The 27,510-nt window shown below is 32.7% G+C and overlaps 1 protein-coding gene across 6 annotated transcripts in view; it reads right to left on the bottom strand.

The window, feature by feature from the left end:
* The window catches only part of LOC143252168 (scavenger receptor class B member 1-like), a 44,177-nt gene that overhangs the window by 10,840 nt on the left and 5,827 nt on the right, over positions 1-27,510 (bottom strand). Inside the window, exons 1-9 of one of the 6 annotated variants that reach the window (XM_076503879.1) lie at positions 18,225-19,057; positions 16,683-16,858; positions 13,726-13,817; positions 12,696-12,856; positions 9,845-9,986; positions 6,055-6,261; positions 4,818-4,909; positions 3,599-3,645; positions 341-410 (exon numbers count right to left, since the gene is read on the bottom strand). In XM_076503879.1, coding sequence (XP_076359994.1) covers positions 341-410; positions 3,599-3,645; positions 4,818-4,909; positions 6,055-6,261; positions 9,845-9,986; positions 12,696-12,856; positions 13,726-13,817; positions 16,683-16,707 — 836 coding nt within the window. In that variant the 5' untranslated portion in view covers positions 16,708-16,858; positions 18,225-19,057. Of the gene's footprint in view, positions 1-340; positions 411-3,598; positions 3,646-4,817; positions 4,910-6,054; positions 6,262-9,844; positions 9,987-11,170; positions 11,236-12,695; positions 12,857-13,725; positions 13,818-16,682; positions 16,859-17,101; positions 17,278-18,224; positions 19,058-27,510 lie in introns of those variants that run through there. The other 5 variants (XM_076503881.1, XM_076503880.1, XM_076503882.1 and 2 more) reach the window with 5 other exon arrangements.

Genomic DNA, 27,510 nt, shown 5'->3' with positions numbered 1-27,510 from the left:
TCATCCACATTAGTTTAAAATGTACAAACATGTGCAGCAATGTGTTTTTAAAGTTTGTTAAAGTTACCATTACCATCATATTACCTCTTCAACAGTTTAACCTGCATTACCAAAATATGCTTTCATTAGGCTTAGAATTGTCACATGTGGAAAAGAATCACTGAAATAGGTGTTGCAAGTCAGCATATTAACTTACTGTCATATAAGGTTGCTCTTTACAATACTTTTGTAGGTAAATAACTTAAAAATACTAAAAAAAAAATTAACTATTTATATTGTTATTTAAAAACTTCATTGCTGTTCATAATTCTTGACAGTCAGTATGCTTTTTTATTCTAACCTGCACATATCTGTCTGAAATAAAGTAATTGTTTCCTGTTCTTTTTTTATTGGAGGATCAAGTTCACCATCTGAAACAAAAGATAAAAGTTCTGTATTCAAGAAGATGGGAGGCTATATCTTTACTTCGTGTTTTCACACTTTGTTACTATACACTGCATAATCTAAATAGACGTTACCTTAAGAAAATAATAAGTTAAAGATCTTCTGTTAATCTATTTTACTTCCTTTTCTTCTGTTCATCAGTTGAGAGGAGAAAGTAATTTTAAATAGAACAAACACATTTTGTTTAATCTGTAACAATGCCTTTGATCCTGCAAACCAACAGTGATTTCAAGATTGTATGTTTGTACAGATAATTTTTACGTCTAATTAAAACAATCTAAATCATAAAATAAATTGATAACAATGAGATTACAAAATGCAGTTCCTAAAGTTTCAAATTCTTTCATTTAAATATTTATAAATAAAACTTTGCACAATCACTTTCTTCAGAATTAGCTAATCAGTATCTGGTTTCACTGACACTTTATTACAATTAAATTATCAACAACAAAAACCTAGTAATTTATCAGATATGCCAGATGTATTCATATGTATTCCTCCCATTTATTTATTTTATACTTCCATAGAAACTACCATTTACAGTTATTAACTAACTTCTGCTTCTCTATATTAATTGATGTTACTTATTGCTCTAGGTATAGTTTATATATCAAAAAGAATTATTATTTACTGAATAAATAAGCAATCATAACATTCATAATAAAATCACTGACAACTAATAAATCATAAGCACAAAATTATATACAATTAATAAGTTATGTCAGAAATAAGATTAGTTGAACTGCAAAATATTATATACTATATATGTATAATTATACATACACATAGTCAATGCTATATCTCTGTGATAAATTTAAAAAGAATCAGGATCTCAACTCAAGCTTTTCCCAAATTAATTCTCTATTTAAAGGCCCCTCCCCCCAGTGACTCAGCAGCATGTCTGCAGACTTACAATGCTAAAAACCGGGTTTCAATACCCGTGGTGGGGAGAGCACAAATAACCCATTGTGTAGCTTTGTGCTTAATTCAAAACAAAACAACTCAACAAAACAGCAACTATATTTCATAATGTAGATAAATATATAATATCACCAATTTTAAATATTATGTAGAAAAAAAAACCAATAACATACAAACCACTGATGGAAAGTCCACCATTCTGTTCACAATAACACTGAATAATAGTTTATGTCAGATACTGCAAAATTCTGAACTGAAAGTTTTTGAACATTAAGAAAGCTTTAGAATCATACTAGCTTTTCCAGTCCCTCACTTTATTCTTTTTCACACTACCCAATTCATTAAATTTATTTTTATGTCCTTTATGAGCTTTAACAGTACTAATTTTATATTTTAAGATCATGAGAAAAATAAATTATATCTTTCTGCCATTTATTAATACTAACCCTATTTCTCTCTCTCTCTTTTTAAACACGTATCTACTGATTACCTTTGACACTGAAGGTAGACAGAGGTTATGTTTTATCCATGTGTTTGTCAGCAAGATTTCTTGAAAATGAATTTGGACAAAAGTTAGTATACGTTTGAACTATGAACCAACTTAGAAGTGATTAGTTTTTGGAGGGCTAAAGCCAAAAATCACAGCAAGGTCACCACAAGGGAGACCACTTTTTCACATAATTTTTACTCTTTAACTCAGTGAAAAAAATGATTTGATTTTGAAGAAACTTTGTGGGCATATATAGAATATTACTCCTCATTGTTCTACCAAAAATGAGGTGTGTCCATTAATAACAGTGAACACACAGACACATTTTCATATCTTTCTTTTTTTTTTGTGGGCCAAAGATGATAAACACTGTGTGGTGGTGGAGGATACAAACTCTAGTTGTTTGTTTTCTTGTCCACTATTTTATAAACCACTTAATCAACCAAACCAAACTGAGATAGTCCTGAGAACTTTATGAACTTGCAACTAGATTAACTTTAGTTTCACCACCCACGTTAAGACTTTATTGGTTATATTTACCAAAGTTCTATCGATAATTATTATCACTTTGTATTCATAACCGAGTTCAATTTTACACATGTTACCAGATAAGCAGTATGTTAGAGCTGAATAAAAAGTGTTCTAATGATCAGTTGGTTTGTCATTTATTCAAGGGCTATAACAAAATAAAGAGGAAGCTTCAAAATATTTCTTTATTCAAAAGCCCACTCTGAATATTAGGAATATGATAGAACTTTACCCAATAGAATCTTTTAGTAGATTTTCCCTGATACCTCAAGATCAATATAGTGTTTAAGCTAGGTAAGTCTATTGGATATACAAATAAAATATTACTGGTACTAATATCTAAAGACTTTTACTATTCTGTTCACTGACAACATTTTGCTTCTAGTACATTTCCACATCTGTATGTCTATCTGGCTTTCATTAATCTCATGTCTTTCATATGATTTTTTGCTCAATGTTAACCAATAAAACAGTTCTCAAAAATAAATAAAAAATGTATATTGTAATTGTTGTGCCTTAGAGTTAAAAAGTACAAAACCAGTAGAATACATAATTCTTTAAATATAATGTTGAACTGAATAAAATTAAACATCTCTTGGAATCTTTCTACGTTCTATACCCTTTTTACACAATAGTTTCACATTGCATGATCATTCAAATTAAAATTTCCATAAATTTCATTTTTTTAAAAGAAAACAATGAATTTACCAAATTATAAATACTACAGTTTGGTTTACATAACTATGTATGACAATCAAACCCACTTTTTTAAAAAGGAACAAGTATGCTGACAAAAACAAATAATTTTAGTAGCTTTTAAACTTCAAATTAGAGCTTTTGATAGTATATATAGTTGCATGTGATTTTAGTTTTCATCAACTTCATTTCTATAATAATAATAATTCTCATCACTCATATAAGCAAAGATACATGCATTCAGACAGTTATATTAACTTGAAATAACCCTAAAATTTTACTATTTTGAATGCTAGCAGGAAGTCTGTTTGAATTTCTATCATAATTCTCTTCATAGTAAATTACAAAATAAATTGCTTTATTTCTTCTTATTATTATTATAAAATGAAATAAATAGAGAGAGTTAAAGAGTCACTGCAAAATGAGTTAAGTTTTTATGAAATAGGTACAACTAATATATTATTTATATATATCTATAACTTATCTAAAAACACAAAACAAAATTACATCAACACTCACTTGTTCCTGCAATTTTGTTACATTCTCCTGTCCAATACTTGAGAGAGCTAAAAATACCAAAAAAATTCTACTTAAATTATGAAGTAATCTTTAAATATCACATCTCAAAATGATTTCAATCAATATCCTTTAACCTAAATACTAATCTAGTATGTAAAAAGAATGATTCAATAAATTTGATTATTGGGCTTTACATTTTTTATTATGTACATGTACACACACTTACATATTGATATAACCTTTAAAAATCATATTTGTGGTGCTCAGTACTGTATCATCTAAAGCCAAATTATTAAGTAAGTATTTATGAATTCTGCAAACACATTTTATTTTGTAAATATCCACTTGCTTTATCCTGTTCACTTATTGATTCACTTAACACATACTAAGTTAAAGTTAGGACATGCAAGTCTATCAAAACAATATTTGACAATAAGCACATTACACAGTTACATACCATTGTCCATGCAACATATTTAGTGATATTAAGTTGAAAAAATAGTATTACTTCGACATGTGCGAGTGGCCCTATTAATGGATTTGGTATGAAAACATAGTTTGTAATTAAATTTATTTAAATTGTAACTTCTTAAATTTGTTAAGAAGGTTATGGAAGGAAAACTATATAAACATCACATTTCAGTGAAGTTTTATTCAGACTGTCATGAAGGTTTTAGAAATTCACAGACAAATCTTCAGTAGAAATAAATTACAAAACACATCTCATTTTTTGTGTACAACAGACTTTTGATGTTTAACAAGAGCTTGCTGAGTTTCAGAAAGAGTAATTTTAGAGCTGTTGTATGTAAATCTTCAAAACTCAGGTGTCAGCCTAGTGGAATGAACCTCTCCCAAAGAGTTAATAGCAACTTCCAATTAAAATTAATTGAAAACAGTAGTTTATATTTATTAACATTTAAAATGCTTTCAGAATTTTTCACACACACACATCTCATTTGAATAAGACTTGATTTTGATAGAATGCTTGTATCTTTTTTTAACAGGTTTGTTCAATATTTTAACAGCAGTCTTTGATGACTTCCAGTTAAAAGAAAGAAAGGAGCAAGAGAATATTGTACTCAACAAACAGTTATTTGACATTAATATGTTTAAAGATAACCAAGAGGACATATGTCTGGTATTAAAGAAAAATATTATTATATCCAAGATATTAAATCAATACAAATTTGGATGCTTAAGAAATATACATGTTACTTACTCTGTTCCATTCCATTTTTCTATTGTGTTGAATTTACTGATACCATTCTTACCAGTAAAAACTGTGAACTCTCCATCATCTGTATTATTTTTCTGAAATTAAAATTAGTTTATTCTGTTAGTTGAGTAATACAAATGTTACCTCTCACTCTTCCACAGGGTGTTTGAAAAGTCACTTGTATATTTATCAACAGACATGTTTCAATATAGAATACAGGAGGTAAATATGAATGACAATTATAAACAATGTTGAAAGTGACCCCCGTTGGCATCAATACAGACGTGGATCCTTCTTATTTTGTTTCTAAATACTGCTATCAGTTGCTGGCTTGAAATAGACTGAATAGACATATGATTACAAAACTGCACAGTGACTTTCTGAACACCCTGTACTATTTCAAAATATAACTTGGTTTTATTCACTATAGCTTCTCCTTTAAATGTTATGTAACCTAGTTTTAAGTTATAATAATGTTGAAGATGAATAAATTGTTGTACCTAAGCATTCCTCAACACATGAAAATAGCATATTTTTATTACAAATAAAATCAAGTTTTATTGATGACACTCCTGAAGATGAAAATTTTGTTATAGCCTGGAATTCCATAACAAATAAAATGTAGCACACTAAAACTCAACCAATATATTGATTTTTTAAATTGTATGTAGTTAGAATTAATAATGTGGTTAGGAAAAGCTTATTACATTGAATAATTATATACATAATTAAGTGTAAGAGCAATAATATTAAGCCTAAAAACTATGATAAAATCATGTAAACTACAAATGTTTTCTTCTCACATTCCTTAAAACTTCTCCATTATGGACTTCAAGTCAGATGTGTGGAAGAATAGCATTTATGACATAATGTCTTCCACAAGTCACTGCCCAAAAGCCCTTTCACAATACCAGTAATCATCAGTTGGGCATATATTAGGCCTAATAATCTCTAAAGCATCACCATATTATGCCATTTAAACTGAATAAATAATTATTGCTGAAACCTAAAAGCACTATAATAATAAGTCTTTTCTGAAACTGTTAACTGAATTATCACAAATTATTTTTAAAAACACTTTGTCATACAGTTTATGGAAGCAAAAGAATGGTTTTGTGTTCCATTTATGAATCTCACATTTTTTTCACTTACTTTTTATCCACCCAAAGTCATTATTGATAAAGTTGCTAAATTTGTTCATAAATATGAAATGTACATGAACACCATGAAAAATACTTACACCATAAAACCATCCAAAGTACCCATGAGTCTTGGGAACATCTGGATGGATCAGAGGAGCAACTGCTGTTAACAGATCAGGATATCCTTCATAGGCTAGCTGCTTCACTTTCCGTTGTATGAAGATCTTTTCTTTCATTAGAAACATCAGAACGGATGCAACTATTTTTTCCAGAGGATTGGTGTTACGTAACCACGTGGCCGCTGTCTGAATAAATTAGAAACAACTACTATTCTAATGCTAAATTATGTTAAAATTATGAAGGAGGGGAGAAAAGTTAATAGAGAAAACTGGAAAAGGAACAATAAAATGTTCTAAAATGTGGATTCTAAATTTCTAAATACTATCAAGTCTATGAAATCAACAGCTAAAACATATACTTGGTAAATTGCCATCTATTATAAATACTAAAGGTACGTACCAAGCTTTAATTAGATTTTGTGGTTACTGACATATAGCTCACAGACTTAATAAGAAACAAACCCTTATTTTACTGAAGATTATACAAAGTGATTATTAAGAAAACCTCAGTAAAACAGTTACATCTCAGTACAGAACTAGGTTTTATTCAGTAAAGCTTGCATGTAATAAAATATGTATCTACAAGTGCTCAAAATGCTTTCTTTTCAGCACATCAAGTCTGCCTTTAGATTAAGCTAATATAAGCATCATTCATTCTGGATAGTATTCAGTAATCCCTGTAACCTTATTTCAAATACCACTTTAATATTATTCAAATTTTGTGAGCAATTCCAATTAACATTAACTTTAAAGAAATCCCAGAGCAAAATACCCATTGATGCACTGTACAAGCACCTAGCCAGCTACTTCTTCCAATAAATGGTTTAAGAGTTTGTCTTCAATGAAAGTCCAATCCAATTTGGTAGATATTTAGTTATAATAATCAGGAGTGGTCAGAAATTAAAGTTATGTCTCTTTGGCCCTTTGTTTACTTGTAGGTAATTTTAGAGATTGTGTGGTCGAGGTTGGTGAATGAGCTATGACTTCTGTGGAATTTTTATTACATGTTGATGACTTACTAAGGTCAAATGAGAAGAAAGGCTGAGAAAAAGACAGGAAAAAAAACACTGAAAGCATTTGTTAAAAGGCCTTTTATGGGTTACAGATACGAGAGACTGTCCTATCTTGTTAGATATATTATCAATGCCCACTCATCATGATGTGGAACAACAGTCTTTCAAATTTCCTCATAACATACTTTGCTTATTAAAACAGATTAAAGCATAGCAAGTTTCATTAAAGAATTAATCAAAATGACAAATGATATTTATAATACTGATAAAACCATATCATATAGTAACATAAAGTCCAGTGATTTTATAGTGAACTTTTGGGTTTTCATGAGAATAGATGAAAGCATTTCTTAACATTACATACCCAATAAGAGGAAAGAGACAGTCTTCTAAATCATATTATTAAATGGTATGCAAGCATGTGAAGTAATAAATTTTAAACTTTACTGTATAATTATAGGCATGTGGATAATTAGTTATATTGATTTTATCTGTGTGAAATAATATGTCCATGAACAATGGATCCAAAGTTACTTTTTTAGTTAACTTAAATTTTGTTTTATGAAAAAAGTCGTTTTTCCCAAAAGGGGACTGAAGTCCATCCCTTTTAAACACTTGCACAAATTCATGTTGCTATTTGTACCATCATGATGTCAATCAGTAAAATATGTTTGTGCCATGAATTATGAGAAAAATTACACACTCTGTATCCTATGACACAGCATAATATATAAAATTCAAAAGCAACAAATACAGATATTTGCTACTTATAATTTTTTATTTTATTTACTCTTGAAACAGAATACTTCCAAAAGACTCTGCACAAGTACATCTAGTATTAAATATTTATTTTGGTTAAATTAGTGAATGATTAATGAAACAGAATTTGGTATATTCATAAACATAAAAATACCAGTACAGTAGACGATTCTTTCATTACACTAATGGAGTTCACCCTTTTTAAGTAATTACAACCCATACATTACTTTTGTGAAATAAGTAAGAATATTAAAAAGTTTTCCTTCAGGCCAGACAAATCACCCTTTTCTGTGTCTAAACTCTTTTCATTATGAAATTATATCCTTAAAAAAAATCACTTAATGAATCTTGAGCTTTTTGAACAAATGAGACCCAGGTAAAAGGAAGGAACCTGAGAAATTCTTTACTCACATTTACCTTGACTCTTTGCAACTTTCATTTAGATATTTTCGTGTTGCAATGCCACAAAAACTATGTTTGTTTTTTTAATTTTGTACAAAGCTACACGAGAGCTATTTGTGCTCGCCATCCCTAATTTAGAAGTGTAAGACTAGGGTAAAGACAGTTAATCATCACCACCCACTGCCAACACTTATGCTGCTCTTTTACCAGTGAATAGTGGGACTGACCATCACATTATAATGCCCCTACAGCTGAAATGGAGAGCATGTGTGGTGTGATGGGATTTTAAACCTATGACTCTCAGATTAGGAGTCAAGTGCCCTAACCACCAGGTCATGCTGGGATCGTATAAAATACATGGTCTGATTAAAAAATTCTAAGACTTCTGTCACAGGTGTCAGTACAGAGGCAGCGAGCTTCACCGAGATGTGTACAAAGTACAAATAGCAATATACCACACAAAAAAGCCATTTCTTCAGACCTTATACCCCTGTTGAAAAAAAAGTGTTCAAACACAGGCATATCTCTTGTCCCTGTCATAATAAAAATGGACAAGAAAGAAGAGCAATGTTAGCCAATGACCTACATTCTGAGCGACCACAGACATTGTCCACTGATGAAACGGTTGCTAAGGTGAAAGAAAAAATTGAAGTGATTGACAATTAACTATCCACAAAATTGCTGATAAACTGAACATTTCCTTTGGTTCTTGTCAGGCAATTTTAACTGAAACTTTGTATGCACAAAGTGTCTGCAAAATTTGTTCCAAGGCTGTTGACACATGACCAAAAGTTTTATCATCGACAAGTGTGCGAAGATCTGAAAAGAAGGCTAGAAACTGATCCTAATTTCATCAACATCATTATTACTGGTGATGAATCATGGGTATACGATTATGACCCTGAAACGAAAATTCAGTCATCCCAGTGGAAGTCTCCATCATCACGACATCCAAAACAGGCATGACAATCTCGATTAAATGCAAAGACAATGTTGATAGTATTTTTAGATGTTTGAGGTATTGTTCATCATGAATTTGTACCTCATGGCCAGATAGTTAACCAGGCCTTTTATAAAAAAGTCTTAATTCACTTGCAGGAGAAAGTTAGAAGAAACCGTTGCAAGCTGTGGGAAAATGGTCACTGATTTCATCGTCATGGCAATGCTCCTTCACACAATGCCGTGTCTGTTCAAGAATTTTTTTCTGTTCCCAAAAATCAAAATTAAGTTGAAATAAAAGAGATTTGATGGTATTTCAACCATCCACAATAATGTGAAAGCAGAACTTAGTTGTACGACAGTTAAAGACTTCCAGCATTGCTTCAGAAAACAGAAGGAACATTGAAACAAGTGTGTATCAGCTGGGGGAGAGATTACTTTGAAGGAGATAGCATATAATACTGATGTATGTACATTATTCTTCAGAATAAAAGTGAAGTTTCAGAACGTTTTGATAACACCTCATATATGACTCCTATTAGACTAAATTTTATTATTTGAAAGTTGGCAGCAGTAGTAGTTTCAAGACCTAAATTTTCATTACTTGTAATTAACTTAAATAAAACTATTGAAACTATTTCTATGTGTGCACTTACCAACATAGGAAAGTTTACTGTTGTTATTACATCATTTTCACTGCCTACTGATAGTTCAGGTTTGAAAACATACTTTTTTACTTCCCTGTAGGTAACTGTGTCATTGTTGTTCCACGTAATATTCTCCTTGGTCCACCAACTTCTGCATAAAGACACAAGATGTACTTTATTTCTTAACTAAACGTGACACTTTCTAACACAAAACATTAAAATAATATCAATTGTGGTTTACAAAACTAGTTATGTGTTTATGGCACATAAATCTATTAAAAACAGAAATATAAGTCATTGTAGGGTAAAGATAAAACTATTTGAAAAAAGTTAAATGTACACAACGTTTCAAAATTACTAATCACAAAACACAAGGACAGATAGCAACATAACAGGTTAACAAACCAAGAAAAACAGACACTAGTTACAGCTTTAATTCTAAAAACCTAACTATTGATCTGGAAATTAAATGCCTATCACTAAACATATTAAGTCAACTAAAACCTACTAGTCACAACAAAATTAATACTTTTGTTTCAAATAAATTTTGATTTAAAGTTAGTTCTAACATCTTACGAAGGAACCCTACAAGAAATGGTATGAGTAATGCAGAAGTTTGATACCTGTTGATTTTTAAAGTACAGAGAACCTTAGCTATGAACATTCATTATTACACTGTAGTCTATACACAAATAAAGGCAAGACGAGTATTTATTACCAAAAATGGATAAGTATTTTTACATAATAGTGTTTGAGAGAAAACAGCAATACTTCTCTTTGTTTCTCAAGTATCTTGAGAAATCTTTAGTCATCTCTTCTTCAGGTCATAGTTGAAGAGTAGAAATGTTTAGTTTATAACTAGTGTAAATATTTTCGGTTACGTTATAAAACAAAAATTAAAACATGTACTGAATAGTTCTTTGAAATATTATATCCATATGTCTTTCAAAAAACAACACAAAAACTTAAAGTGACAGGTTAACATATAACAAACCACAACCAACATTTATTTTGGATGATTTTAGAACTAAGTAAAAAAAAAAATGAAGACAAAACTTCCACACTGACCATAATGATTAATTTTAATCACAAACTTCAGCCATCAACCATTAGTTGTATCACTGTATGAAAGGTTTGACCCATTTGGCAATAGTTATTTAAAAATTAGTTAAGGTTTCCAATAATGAATGTGGTAAAATACTGGCAAGGGACTTTACTGTCTGTAGTCTGCAATTTAAAGGTTTTCCTTTGCTTAACCCCTCTAGAAATATGGTTTGCATGAAACAGAATACACTATAAATCACACAACAGCATTGCAGACTTGCAAAAACTTACTTGTTCACTTTCCTCTTAATCAGTTACCACAAAATCATGTACATACTCTCAAGGTCAAGCAGCAAAGAGCTCTCTGACAGAGAGTCAGTTAGTTTCGTTACAATGAAAAACATGTTCTGCTTAAGGACATACCAGTTACATGTTGTATGTACGTGTAGCTTTAAAACTCATTGGACAAAACAAATGACATTTTTGAATAGTGAATAGACTATTATATTCAAAGTCATTTTCTTTACTTTTAGAAGTTGAAGAGAAAATTTCAGGTTCCTTAATATATTGCTTTTAAATTTTTGGAATTATAGCTGTTCTGTAACGAGATTTAAATAGTATAATAACTAAATTTTTCTTGTATTTACCCCTTCTCTTTTAACCCTTAAATAGTAGGGATATTGCATAGGTAGCAGCATTAATTGATGATGGCCGTCGTTTAAGGGTTAATATATTAGATGTAAGTTTTAACATTACACTGAACTATGTTTGAACATGAACCTAATTCAGTCTTGTGAAATAGTATTAATTCTTATTTACACACTAACTAAAGTACCTGGCTTTATTTAGGCTATTAGGTTGATAGCGCATGTTTTCTGAACCCATTTTAGCATAAAAGTATAACCTACATAATTTTCTTCCTAAGCAACATGACATGAAAGCCATTGTTGAAACTCATTGTTATCAAAATGTAGTAGCTTTATATATACTAGAAGTTAATACATAAGAGCTACTTCTTTTTTAAGTGGTTTTTCACTAGTTTGCCTCATTAAAACAATAAGCAGGTGCACACAATAAGGATCAACTTAGTGAGGGTGCAAAATTTCAGGTTTCTTGGTTCTTTTCTCTCAAAAGTTATCAGCCACACAAACACACAAAACAAAAGACATGAATTTTTCTTATTATTGATAAAGGTACAAATTTGGATGGGCTCAATTTACTTTAAAGTGATAGACTACTGTGTTCTTTCAAAAACACCGAAGGTTCTACTTTGTTGTTTGTCGTATCTAATGTTTCAAAGCATAAGTTTCTAGCTTCTGAATAAATTTATATATTAAAATAAAATAATAAACAAATTAATAATAAAAATTTTAATATTTAATAACAAATAGAATCAACAGTACTTTACTTATCACTTATAAAAATTGTTAATTAATGATGTCAATATTAACTCATGATATAAACCTTTCTAGTCTAAAATAAAGTTGCACTGAAATGTCAATTTTACCTAATGAAATTATTTCAAAAGTAACATGTAATGCTAAGATACTAATACTAAGTTTTAAGACAATAACTTAATATTTTGTGAAAAAAATTAATTTATACTAGTGGTAAGATATTAATACAAACTAATGAGAAGGCAACCTTATACATTTTTCCAACATCAACTGAAGTACCCCAAAAGTGAGTTGTCAAAATCCAAAAGGCTAGTCTCTCAAACTCTAATGACTTGTATAACAAATTACATCCTCAAATACTACGAGTATGGGCAAAGCCACACCTTTATTTCTGCTCCCATGGCAACAATGAATATTACCTGTAAGTGTAAGGACCAATCTCCACAAGTTTGGGTTTGCTACTTTGCTGGAGAAACTCCTCTGGATTAGTCACATTAAAAAAGTATATTTTTTGGTACAGTGGAAGAGGAATATCTTTCCATAGTTTGTATGAGACTGATCCTTTTGCAAGAGGCAAATTCTGAAAATTTTTTCAAATATTTGATTAATTAAGACCTAATATCAAAATACACTATGCAATTTAAATTTTACAAATAAACTCATGGTGATTTACTGATTTATGCATGTTGTACATACATATGTAAACATAATTTTCCGAGAATGTTTTCAAAAAGTTTCTAGAAACTGAAATTTAGATACTTGGCTATACCAGTTTACAAGACAATTTTGGTTTTTAATTATTCATCAGAAACATTTACTATACAGTTGTATTTATTTTCAGAACTTTGAAAATCTAAAAGCATTTACGAAATACTTTATAAAGTATTAGCAAAAATATCATACAATTAAATACATAGTATTAACATAAACAATAAATAACTAGAAACAGAATCATATTACTCACCACCAGGAGTGAGATTCTATTGGTACTCACCAATACTGAGTACTTAAACCTATTTTTAAAATGGTACTGATACTGGGACTTATTTGAGCTGCTTCGTAATTTTTGTATGTTTAAAATAGACTGTTTATTCTTTTTTCAAAAACAGGTCCACTTCACTTAGCTGAGTATCTTCGAGTTTTGTTTTGAGAATTTCACCCATTCTTACTACCATAATATTGGTTTTCTAATTTCCCAGTACATAAGAATTTTGATTCATACCTAATATTTGGTTTCTTTCTTAACAGTTTAATGTTATCACATATGGGCAACAATTTTTGTTATTCAAATAAACTTGTCACTCCATAATCTTAGTTATTACTGACTATCATAATAATAATCAACTTGTATAAATAACAAATAAAAAAAACACTAAACAAAAGACAAATCATATCTACATAAGAACTGCATATGTGTACATAACAATTAGAAAAAACAAACATCCTCACCTTTTGTATGATATGGCTGAAAATTAATGGGAAACAATACAGAAGAACCAGTCCTAGCAACAGAAAAGCAATTCCTACTCCACCTGTTACCACTATAGAAATAAATAAAAGAAAAACAAGACTAAACATAACATTTTTCATACATAAAGAATTCCAGAGAACATTGTAAAGGTTTCTTACATATAGTCTGACAGTTATTTCATTGTGAATGATCCACAATTTAAGACACCTATAATTACTGCTATTATTTTTTATATTACAGATTTTGAAAAACACATGAAACTCAAACTAATTTGATCCATTGAAAAGAAAAAAATTTGAAATCAAACACTTAACAAAAACAGAGATGGAAAATATTTAATCCGATACAATATTGCACCATTTGATGAAATATGACCAGATCTAATTCTAATGAATTGGATAATCAGAATAGTATTTCCATCAACATATTACCTCATAATTTCATTTAGTAGTGATATGATACTAAAAGCATATGACTCACAAGTAATATGTATTGCATCATCTAACCCACTGATGTTTCATACTAGATTCTGAACATAGTAGCACTATCTCCAAAATTAAATAGGAATTTTGGTTGTTGTAACCATCTTAATAAAGAACAAGAGCTGTTGTGTACTTTATTAAATATTACACCCACCAAATGTATTGCCTCTGTGTGCCACAGGTGGTTATGGTAATGGAAGTGACAGTAAGGGCAAGCATGATCTGATGAACAGTTTGTAGGAAACTGGGGTGTGGAGAACTATTTTACACTTTCATGTGCCACATTCCCTTAAAGAGCCTGCAATGTCTGCTCATTCATGCAGAAATGTACAACTTTATTAAATTTTAAAAAGTGATGATACAGTAGTTGGTTTAATGCTACACTATAATGAGGTGGTAAGTCATGCCTGCAGTACCTTTTAATATGTATGTATGATAATATCTACTATTCAATCAAAAAATACCTGAATTCAATCAGTTATAAGGAACCTGATATCCAAAATCCAAGACTTTACCAAAACTACTATTTGTTTTACCCGTCCTTAAACAAAACAAACGAATACTGTTTAAGAGTGAACATGCATGGAAGATGTGAAACAGATGTCTGATACTAAACAATTACTAAAGACATGAACAAGGTGAACAATGTTGAAAAGTGAATTATAACAAATAACAAAAACATATGAATAACATTTGAAATTAAATATTTATAAAACGAATAAAACAGATGGATGAAGGTAAAAAGTAATGAACTGTATTAAAAAGAATACTTAATAGAAAATTAATGTTAGTAAACACTAATACATACAACTGAGCAGAAGAACAGTGTTTGAGAGTAAACATGTACATAAGAAATGAAACATTAACATTATTAGAAGAAAGAAAAGAACAGTACTTGAAAAATTAAGATTGCTTAATTAACAGTCTATAGAAACATTTGTATAGTGCACATTACTCGAGTTTTGAGAAAAAACTATTTCATATATATTTATTATCACACAAATTTGTTTTTGTTATAGAGTAAATCATTTTGAGATATGTAATAAATTGTAAAATTCACTTTTTCTTATGCCTTTTCACATAATTATTCTGTGAAAATCAAATACAAAATGACAAAAGTTTGTAAAATTACTCAAAATAATAAAGTATTGAGGTAATCAGCCTGTTCATGAAGATGAGAAACTCACATGAAGTAAATATGTATTTTAAAGATGGCTGGTATGGGTATTAAAACTAATTAAAATAAAAGCACAATGCAACTTTGACATATTTATCTCTGGTTGAAAATAGTAACAAAAGTGTTTATACTTACACTAATTTAGAGTAGTTGTTCATAGTTGAAACTTAAAAATGGCACTTAAGTAGTACAGCCTTTACAATATTTTACCTAAATCACTTTTACTTGTTACACACAGCAGTACTTGTATATAATGTTAAATGTGAAGCACATATATAGCAATTTCCACTAGCCTTCAATATATAAATAACAATGATATATTGTGACCTGAAAATATTTTAAGTCCAGGTAAAATCAAGAGGTGGCCAATTTTTTCAGCACAGTAAACATACTCAATTGCATTTTTAACTCTGACTTGTAACTTCCTGGAAGTTATTAAAAATATACAAATTTAAATAAATCTTATGAATAAATGTATGCAAATCCTAACATTAACATTTACGTTTATTGCTTTTGAAAATGAAAAAAAATATTAAGTAATGGTAAAGTTACAACTTGAAATTATTAAAACAAAGCTATGAATAACTGTTTAATGTCTTTTTAACATGTTGATTCAATCACAAAAATTAATATCTATCTAAGAAAATAATATTTAATATCAGTTAAGTCAAACACAATTACAAGTTTCTAAAGAATAAACTTAAAAAATCAAATAGAAGAACACAATTCTGATAGTTAGATGAAATATCAAAATAATAAATTAACAAATGTTTAATAGCATCATAACAAAAAAATAGTCTTGAAATAATTACCAAAAAATTAGGAATATTATGCAGCTGATACAGTTATTCACTTAAGTTTTAAAACTGTCCCTAATTCATTTACTTTTTAAGATTATTGCATTTGTGAAAGATAAAAGTTACCAGAGGAAAACAGTCAAACTTTGCTTTTACGTGTTGAAAACTATTTATAATTTTATAAACATGCACTGTCAAAAATAAATCAACAGTGTTGACAAATCAATTTCCTGAGTACATAAAACTTTTGCAAAATACTCGCTATTAATTTAGTATCAGTTATACAATGTAGCAGTTAATAAAATCAAAAAAGCATATTAACTTGCCAACTGAGAAACAAAAAAAGATGTACTATAATATTTTTTTATTCTAAACACTTACTATATGGGAGAGCTCTACCAAATTAACTGTATTATCAAACATACTGTACATTTACAAAAAAATCTGAATAATTAACAAGTACTATTTCTAAGACACACCTATTTTTTTAAATCCAGTCCACATTTCTGATATACAAAAACAGTAGTCTTGACACTTATTTTCTTCTTAGCACCATAACAGGAACACCTTTTAGTACTTCATTTGGCATTTGTTAATAAATCCTTTCCAGGTAGAACATATATCAGTTCTCATCAATTTTCAAACTGTTCAGTATCTTGAAGTGATATAATTGAAAATAGTTTTAGAGAATAAACTTCTTAAACTCTTATCTTATTACACAGTATTAATTTTCTACCTATAAAACTGGATTAAGTTATTTATAAACAAACAGAACAAGTATACACTGGCTGACAGGTTTCTGTGTTTAACCTGCAGAAATCTTAAAATGTGGCAAGTACATCAACAATTTTAAAAACTAGTACTCCTTGAAAACCATTTGTTGTGCAATAACACCTACTTTTCCTTGTGACTATGAAAGCTACATAGTTGACTTCACATGGACTTGACTCAGATCTGATAATCAGTTAACCAGTACATGAGTGCCCATTGGTTGTAAATAGCACACTTCCAGTAGACAACTGTTAAATTAATACCAAAACTTCCTTTTACAACCTCCCACACCCAGGCTGGTTAAATAACATCACGTGACACAGCAGAGTTAATATATTAAGACAAAAAGAAAAAAAAAATGAAACTAAGTTTCTAGCTTAAATAACATAGTTACTAAGACCTGTTAGGCAGACATATGAGATATATTAACGGTACTAACAAAAAGGTGTAATAAATAGGAAGATGGGTAATAATAGTATGTGGAAAAAGTTTCAAAAAGTCTACTATACTACAACTGGGTTATCACTTTCTTTTTAAATGTTTAAGGTGTTTTTAAAGATATATTAACATTAGTACTGTTAGTCCATGGTAGTGTTAAAACTATTATTAATATTTGTTTGGTTTTTAATTCTAATTACACTACATATAAAAGTCACGACATGTTTTACACTACAGTAAGAAGACTGTAGTGGTACTTGGGATATTAAAAGTTTTCATTTCATTTAACCTAAACTTTCAAAACAAATTATTATGTAACAAACCATAAATGCATGGTTTTATAACTGAAATTTTACACACACACAATGTTGAAGTTCATCGTTTATTAAATTTAGTCCATATACAAGAGAACTAATTAAAAATTGTATTAACTTAAGTAAGAAATTGAAACCAGTCATTACCATCTATTGTTATAATGTTCATTAATTACACAACACAGGTTGCCCAGTGTATAGCTTTATGCTTAACTTCAATTAACAATATAATTGGATTCTACTAAATACTTGGACACTTTACCATATGTTAACATTAAACATTATCAAAGAATAAAAATAAAATAAAATTATGAAATTCTATATATATAAGCAACATGATATTATAAGATAAATCCTGTAATTACTATTTTTTTAAAAACACGTTTTAAAACACGCACAAGTTATGATTACCTTTTATTAAATGCTTTTTAAAATAAATACGGCAATAGATTTATGCAGGTGACCTATTTTTAATAAAATACATTATATGTTACTTACCCATTCCCTATCAATTTCTTGAAGTAAAGAAGTACTAAAAATTAAGCCTTATCAACAACTACAGGAAGACTGTTAATACGAGTATTAATAATTTTAATTGTAAAAGTCAAAAGTAGATTCTACAGTGTGATCTGACGTAATAAAAATAACGTGTTTCACATTTTTCACTCTTAGAATACGGTCCTCATTAACTGAGAATTACTTAAAAGCTAAATTAAACCCTAGTTATACAGAGATGCCAACCATTACGATTTTGATGTATACATTACGATTATACGCTCATACAAACAAATATTACGACTTGTTGCAATTCCCAAATTATTATATAGGCCTATACAATAAAGTGATAAATTGTTCCCCCAGGGCTTGAAAGGGGTGAAAAGAAAATTTCTAGTGAGATACAAATAAATTTTGATAATAAATAAAAGACATAGTCCAAATGGCTACTTGCTATAATCATGTTTGTGCTTGAAATAATAAACAATATTTGTGCTCCGACGTCCACCAATAGTTTGAGTGAGGTGCTTCTCCATACTGGGTACGTGGGGGAATCCATAGTTCGTCATCAGTGCTTGTCAGCCAATCAGCGCTTGCGTAGATGGGTATTTCTCGTTTTCTAAGCGGCATAGAAACGCCAATGCGATCGTTCACAGGTTGGCAAAAAAAGAGGCCTCGTTCACCAGATTGTCTTGTTTCTGGCAAATCTGAAAGGACTAAAACTGTGACTCAAAAATTTAGGAAAGAGTATAGTGCAAAATATCTGGTCATTGCATCAAAAGTCAGTAACAGTCATGCGCTTTGTACAGTTTGTCACATCGATTTTTCTGTGGCGCATGGTGGGATAAACGATTGTTCCAGATATACAAAATTGGCATCTCACCAACAAAAGGCTGAGGCAAAGACAAAAAGATGCAGATAACGACATTTATGAGTAAGAATTCAGAATTTCAAAAGCATTTTTTACAATTTATTTATTAAATACACAAAACACAGATATAAATGAGTAATCTATAGCAGTAATAAATAATAATAGTTATAATAATAATATATTAATAAACAGCTTAGAGACACTGGTCAGGCCTAGTAGCCATAAATGATAAAGGGCTCTGTCTACAATCACTACGCTCAGGTATTTGAAATAGTTGTCATTTCTGGTTATATAAATAATATTATGTTACGTATTATGTTTCAAAACAGTCGGAAGTTTTAATTTTAAATTACAAGTTAATTCAATGTTCATATCTACCAAATTTACACTTGAGAACAAAATTGATGAGCGCAATTTTCTTTATTAACATAAATATATTTCAATATAAGAAAAACAATTTATACTAGCGGTTATTACAAATATTGGTTTAAAATGCTACTCTGCGTCGTTACTCCACATCGTAAGCCTTTTAATGGAGAAAACAGTAAGAATAACAAAGATTTGAGTCAGACACATTTAAATACAGTTTATATACACAATTGGCAGTTACTTATACAAACGGAGAGGAAAACCAACAACAAAGCGACTCATTTCTATTTTTTTAAATTCGTATTTTGAGCACACTTCTTAAAAATGCAACATGACTTATAATAATTTTATCAAGATATCCTCCACAAAAACATTAAATTCTGGGTTAAAAAACTGTCCAACTTAATTTTAACAAAAAGATTATGTGAAAGATTTTTGTATACTTTAAATTGATACTCAATAAACCTTTAAACATGCAGATCAAGCAGGATAAGATACAATTACGAAAAATAGGAAATTTGAAGAACATTTTGCAATAATCACCAGTGTAAAATGTACCTTACTGCCTTGCACTCAATTTCCAAGTGAAACGCCTGTGGTAGGTACAAAATGGATTATGCATTTGCACTTATTATTATTTGAAAATGGTGAGGGATAATCTTTGAGAAATAATGCTTAATGAAACGTTCGTACATAGATTTGAGATTAAAATATAAATAATAATTTATTTGGGGAGCACGTACACTACAGTGGCATAACTTCATTAAATAAAAGTATTGAGGAATTAAGTGGTGTGGTGGGTACAAATCCTTCTTTGTAAGCCCATTTAGCTTCTGGTAGTCTAAATATAATCTTGTACACCCACTCTTCTTTTTTCAGAAATACAATAGGTTAAGCCTAAGTCTAATACTAATATCATTCGCTGTTTCTTGAGATATTCTGTCTCTTTGAAAACTTCCTGATGTTTTGCAAGTGAAAGTTGTATCGGTAGTTAACATATTGGGTCTGCTTCACCGATAGTAGTCTTGAAACATTTTATTTATTTGACCTAAGCCTACTGGAGAAAAAGAATCTTAATGCTCCATGAGTAAGTCATATACTCATATAGTATATGTATAATCTTAATACTGAATGTCTTTTAAAGAAACGATTAATATAAACTACTCAACCAGATAAAAGGCAGTGTTAAATACAACATTGCAGAACATTACAAAATGTGCAGCATTTAATCGTGTTTTAAGCTATACAATAGATAGTCCTTTATGTGAATTGAACTATTATATCTTATCATGGTTTATAACTCCTTATGCTAACAGAGCGTGATCTTTGAATTCTTACTTTTGTGATATTATATTACAATAAGTAATATTTTTTTACAAATCTTTCTTTGTTGGTTCTGTGCTATGAGTTTCCAATAATAAAATAATATTTCACAAATACTACCAGCTGTTTTGGGCTGCGTACGGCAAGTCTGGAAGTGCCTGCAGCTGATATTAACTCAGATTAAGTAATTACTCTTATTTAACCTCCTTTCTCTGTTACATAGTGCAGATAACTAACAGTTACTACACAAAGGTATATTTGTATGTTAGATTTAATTGGTTAATTGGGAATAAATTTACACGTTGTTTTTTGTTTGTATGATATCACAGCCTACAATGATCTCATTTTTATTGAGTTGTGTGAACAACCAGTAGATTTTATTAACTAAATACATTCGTGTCTACGGTTTTATTCTTAATTATTTTGGGTCTCATGTCCCAATTCTATTTTTAAAATTCCGAATTCACAGCTGGTGTCTTGAAAAATCAGTACAGAAACTATAATAGATATCATACTGAAATGCTGAAATTTCCCATGTTATTCCCGCTTCCGGATTTCAATATTTTTAACCTATGAATTATAGTCTTTTTTAATTTTTTTAAGTATATTGAGGTACTATATACTTGTTTGAGGTGGTTTACTATCAGTCTGTGTTTTATACATTTACGGATGTAATTTTCAGAGGTACAAGCACACATCACTTCCCTGGTGCATGACTAAGGAACGATTTTCTATTTTTTTAATTGGCCCTACCCCTCGGTGTGGATTCCTGTACATGGTGAGGGGACCTCCCAAGGAAGGTTCTGTTCTATCAGTTTACCTCCTCTGGAAACTAAACATCCACCCACGTGTTTGCCGTGGGTGGCGATCCGTGAAGGGAAGGAGAGGATCCTGGCGGTTGAGGGGTCCAACCCTAACACACCACTTTGGCCTTGAATTCCTGTAGACTGGCGACCTTTGGGTGGCCCCTTGGGTCAATCGGCTGGTCCACTTGGGCTAGAGTCAACCAAGTACCAGTGTTGGATGTTCTCAACGGGTGTTGTGGACATTGTGTCTGATGCTGGTGTTTGGGTATAGTGCTCACGAAACCCTGGCGTTGCTGCAGTGTCCTCGCATGACATTGTAATGCGTCCCCTCGTAGGGCTCCATGGTGGGTGGGGTTAGTGGGTACCGAAATTTTCCTTTTTTCCTATGGATCCTCCAACAACAAAATTTAAATAAAATAGTGAAAAAAAAGTCAATAGGTAAACGATCACGTCTTGAAGACTCTGAGCAGCAGTCTTCAACATCTGTAACACATTTACATGTATTTTATCTAATTTGCATCTTCAAACCCTCTCCGATGTTTCCAATGTCAGAGGTTCGGCCACTCAAAGACCCTTTCTCTGACATGTGCTCGTTATGGTGGCAAGAACGTTCTTGTGTCAACTGCAATGATTCCCACCCTTCCTACTTTCGTTCTTGCCCAAAATGTTTGGAGGAAAAAGAGGTGCAGCGTTTGAAAACGACTCAAAACATTAGTTATCCTGAGGCTCGGAAATTGCTGTCCGCAACTCCATCTCGGACATATGCTGCCGCACTTCATTTCACAACTACAGTGGGAGTGCAGACAGATTTCTCTGTGCCTCCAAGAGAATCGTTTTCAAAACAAATGAAAAGCCTTTTGACCTCCATGGTTAAAAGGTTAATGAATTGACTTCTACACCCATCTCTGTTCCTCCCATACATTCCAACAAACCTCAAGATTCACATCCTTCGGTTTCAAATACAGGCATTTCTTCGGATAAATCTTCTTCTCCCACCCCAAGATGCAAAACAATCATTCGTTTTCATCCTCAGCCACTGGAATCCCCTTCCAACAACAAAGACCTGCCCAATCGACCCAGGGCAGCATCCGTGGAGGTCGATACACCTCTTAGAATAAGAACAGTAAGGAAAAAAAACGTGGTCGTAAACAGAAGGGTTCTCCAGAACCTTCGCCTACTCGACATTAAAAATGGCCACCTTGATACAATGGAACTGTCGAGGTTTACGTTCTAATCTGGATGACATCAAAACACTGATTGCTTCCTACCATCCTGCATGTCTTTCCTTACAAGAATAATTTCTGAAACCTGCCGATACAGTCACCTTTCGGCAGTTTTCTCTGTACAGAAATGACAGGCTGTGTGATGGACGAGTACATGGATGGGTGGCACTGTTGGTTGATCAGCATGACCCACCATGTCTTTGCCACTCAACACACCCTTGGAGGCCGTAGTCATCCGTGTTTCCTTGGGTCATACCATCACTGTTTGTTCTCTCTACCTGTCCCCTGGAGAGACATATGATCAATCAGACCTTGATACTCTCGTTGAACAGTTGCCGTCTCCCTTTCTAATCCTAGGGGACTTTAATGGACATAATCCCCTCTGGGGAAGTGCTGTTATTGATAGGAGGGGTCGCTTTGTAGAGCTATGCTTTCTGATCACAACCTATCTCTTTTCAGTATTGGTTCTTCCACTTATTTTCACGCACCTAGTCAGTCCTTTACCGCTATTGATCTCTCGGTTTGCTCCCCTTCATTATTCTCCCATTTTTCATAGATAGTTGACAATAATCCACTAAGCAGTGATCATTTTCCTATACTTTTGAGAGAGACTGGCTGTGGTCGATGCCACCCTACCCGCGTGCCCCGGTAGAAGCTGGATCAGGCAGACTGGTCCACTTTCACTGCTCTCGCAGAACTTGATCCTGCCATCGTGAATCAACCATCAATAGATGACTGTGTAGCAGTGGTAACTGACTGTATTATACAAGCAGCTGCTCAGTGTATTCCTAAAACCTCGACACGTTTTCCACGATATCCTCGTCCGTGGTGGAATCCTGCTTGCCATTTGGTACGGAAGACTCAAAAACAGGCCTGGGATACTTTCCGTAGATATCACACACTTTCGAACCGCATCGCTTTTCAACGGGCCCGTGCACATGCTAGGTGGATAAGACGTCAAAGCCAAAAGAAATCTTGGATTAAGTTTACAACTAGCATATCTTCTACCATTAGTTACAAGGTCATATGGGACAGGATTCGAAAGGTCAGTGGACACTACAATTCTGTCCCCCTCTCGATCTTACTCTCTGACGGCCAAAAGGCACCTGATGTCTGGAACATCGCCGATACTCTAGGTGAAAGCTTTTGCCGGGTATCTAGCACTTCTGCTTGTTCCTCTTCCTTCTTGGCCATCAAGACTAGAGCAGAGTGTTCACCTCTTTTCTTTTGAACTGACTGTCTCTTTAATTATAATTGTCCCTTTACACTGGTGGAACTGAAAATGGCCCTTCATCGGTCTGGCAGTACATCTGTTGGACCTGATGATGTACACTATGACATGCTGTGCTATCTCTCTCCTGTTTCTTTTGATATTCTTCTAATTGTTTTTAACCGGATCTGGCAGGAGAATGTTTTTCCTGATGCTTGGCGCCAGGCTATTATCTTACCTTTCTCTAAGCCTGGGAAAGATCCCAAGATTCCTTCAAACTACCGTCCAATTGCTCTGACGAGCTGTCTCTGTAAGACCTTAGAGAGGATGGTTAATGCTCGTCTTGTTTGGTTCCTCGAATCAAACAACCTTCTCTCGCCCACCTAGTGTGGGTTCTGACGACAGCACTCCAACACGGACCACCTAATTCGACTTGAAACATCAATCAGAGAAGCCTTTCTCAAACGCCAACATCTTGTATCAATATTCTTTGACATTGAGAAGACTTATGACACAACATGGAGGTATGGCATTTTGCGAGACCTCCATATATATGGGTTACGTGGCCATTTACCCATGTTTATTTAAATTTTTTAATGGACAGGAGATTCCAAGTTCGTGTGGGTTCGACACTTTTCCGTTCTTTTGTACAGGAACTTGGAGTCACTCAAGGCTGTGTTTTGAGTGTCACACTTTTCAGTATAAAGATTAATGCCATCACTGAACAACTCCCTCTCACTGTTGCAAACGGGCCCTATGTCGACGACTTTCGCATCTCGTGTCAGTCGTCGAACATGAGATATATTGAGCGGCAACTACAAACTGCCCTCAATCGTGTACTGAAGTGGACTACGGCGAACGGCTTTAATTTTTCTCTCTCAAAAACAGTTTGCATGCACTTTTGCTGCCAACGGGGTATTCACCGTGATCCTGAACTCCGTATCAGTGAAGTTTCGCTGCCAGTGGTCCCTGAGATCAAGTTCTTGGGGCTTATCTTTGACCGTAAGCTGACCTTTATACCACACTTAAAGCAACTACGGGTCAAATGCACAAGAGCACTGAACACCCTCCATGTTCTTTCTACCGCCAATTGGGGAGCGGATCGATGTTCTGTGTTAAAGATATATCGTGCTCTTACTCAATCGAAACTCGACTATGGATCACTGGTCTATGGCTCTGCCAGACCCTCGGACTTAAAGATGCTGGACCCCATTCATCATCAAGGGCTTCAACTCTGCACTGGGGCTTTCAGCACTTCTCCAGTTCTGAGCATACACATAGAGTCTCGTGAACCTTCTCTGCACCTTCGCCGTTTGCAACTGTTTTTACTATATTCTTCAAAACTTCGTCCCTTACCAAAGCATCCCACCTGGGGATGTGTTTTCCTTCCTCAGTGGGGCATACTTTTTCAGAACAGACGATCTGCCATTGTTCCTTTTGGCCTATGCATCCAGGCACATTTTGATGAATTGGGTTTGTCCTTGGATAATATTGCAGAATCCACTGGTCAGCCCATCCCACCATGACTTATTACAGCCCCCAAATGTGACCTTTCTTTAAATCATCTGAAAAGGGCAGATACTCCCGATTGGAAGTATCGTATTTTATTTACTGAACATCTTTCGAACAATCATTCCATTTCAATTTATATGGATGGTTCCAAATCAGGTAATTTTGTGGGCTCTGCCATGGTTTGTTGCGGTTCGGTGGTTGCGCGCAGAATCCCCTCTACAGCTTCTGTGTTCACTGCTAAACTGTACACCATATCTCTTGCCCTGAATCATATTGAAGCTGAGCAGTACTCCAAATGCACTATTTATACTGACTCGCTTAGTTCTCTACTGGCCCTGTAATCGCTCCAGGTTGGCTCACAACCTGTTCTCGCTGATATTCAAAACCAACTGGCCCATTTCTCATTAATATTTACTTTTATCCAGTTTTTATGGATACCAGGCCACGTTGGTATTCGCGGGAACGAGCTTGCAGACACAGCAGCTAAATCTATCTGGCACTATTACCACTGTGCCTATTCCGTACATGGACTATGGTCCTGTATTCAAGGCTCGGCTCCGTGCCAACTGGCAGTCCACTTGGAGTGAACAACGCGACAACAAGCTTTTTCAAATGAAACCTTATATTGGACTTTGGCCATCTAGCTTTCGTAAGGTTTGGAAGGAGGAAGTTGTTCTGACTAGACTACGCATTGGTCACAGTTTTTTAACTCATCGTTTTCTTTTATCTGGAACAGTTGCACCAGTGTGTAGTTTGTGTAACACTCAAATCACTGTAAGCCACATTTTACTTTCTTGCCATCGTTACGACTCTCAACGACGGCACCATTTTAAACATGTTTTTTCCCAGGGTTTGTCTGTAACATAGGACAGTGTTATTGGTGATGGTGACACTGTACACCTTGATAAAGTTTTTAGTTTTTTAATGGCCATTAATCTTTTTAACCTCATTTAAGTGTTTGATATTTATTCATTACACCTTTTTAAATGTGGTTCCCTTTTCAGAGTTTCAATATCTCTCGTTCAGTTTGAAATTGGAAAATGAACAGAACATTAACTAACTCGACGCCAGTTGGAAAGGCCAACTTCAGGTGACTAACGCTGCTGTTTGAACTATCCGCTTGAACTACCCGTTAGTCGTCCTGGCGAGTTGTTATTACAATTTTCCTGTATGTTTTTTAACACTTTTATTACTTTACCTTTTGGTACTGGCCATAATGACACATAACCCGGAACCAGGACTGGAAAGACCAACTTCAGGTGACTGACGGTGGTTCTTGAATTTACCTGTTAGTCTTCCTGGCGGGTTATGATCATTACCTTTTTGCTAGAGTAAATACCTTACAACTTCTTATACTCTGCCTTCTATCTTAACATTGTAGACTAGGTGTCAACATTGGTTTTATGCTTTTTCTGTTTTTCAATGATGTTTTGTTTTACCTTCATTACCTTTTATGTATTTTGCTATATTTAATTTATTTTTACCTTTTTACCGGACGTTTGGCGCAGATAGCCAAGCTGCTTTGTGCCATAAAACACTAAATCAATCAATCAATCAATAATTGGTCCTAAAACTGAAATAATAACTTACAGTTTACATTGCAACGAGTTAATTAAAGTAAATTTACACAGCTTTGCAATTTTGACATCTGTAAAAGTTAATTCGCTATAAAAACAACGACAAGGTATCGGAGGTAGTAGATAACTAATGCAAATTTTCAAATTACAGTTAAAAGATTAAGCACTTGTCGAGGTCCGGCATGGCTAGGTGGATTAAGGCGTTCGACTCATAATCTGAGAGTGGCGGATTTGAATCCCGTCACATCAAACATACTCGCCCTTTCAGCTGTAAGGGCGTTATAAGGTGGCGGTCAATCCCACTATTCGTTGGTAAAAGAGTAGCCCAAGAGTTGGCGGTGGGTGGTGCTAACTATCTGCCTTCCATCTAGTCTTACACTGTTAAATTAGAGACGGCT

Source organism: Tachypleus tridentatus, chromosome 6 (assembly GCF_004210375.1).
Source record: "Tachypleus tridentatus isolate NWPU-2018 chromosome 6, ASM421037v1, whole genome shotgun sequence".
NCBI lineage: Eukaryota > Metazoa > Arthropoda > Merostomata > Xiphosura > Limulidae > Tachypleus > Tachypleus tridentatus.
Note: the sequence above shows the minus strand (reverse complement) of the source record. Positions and strands in the feature narration are given on the sequence as shown.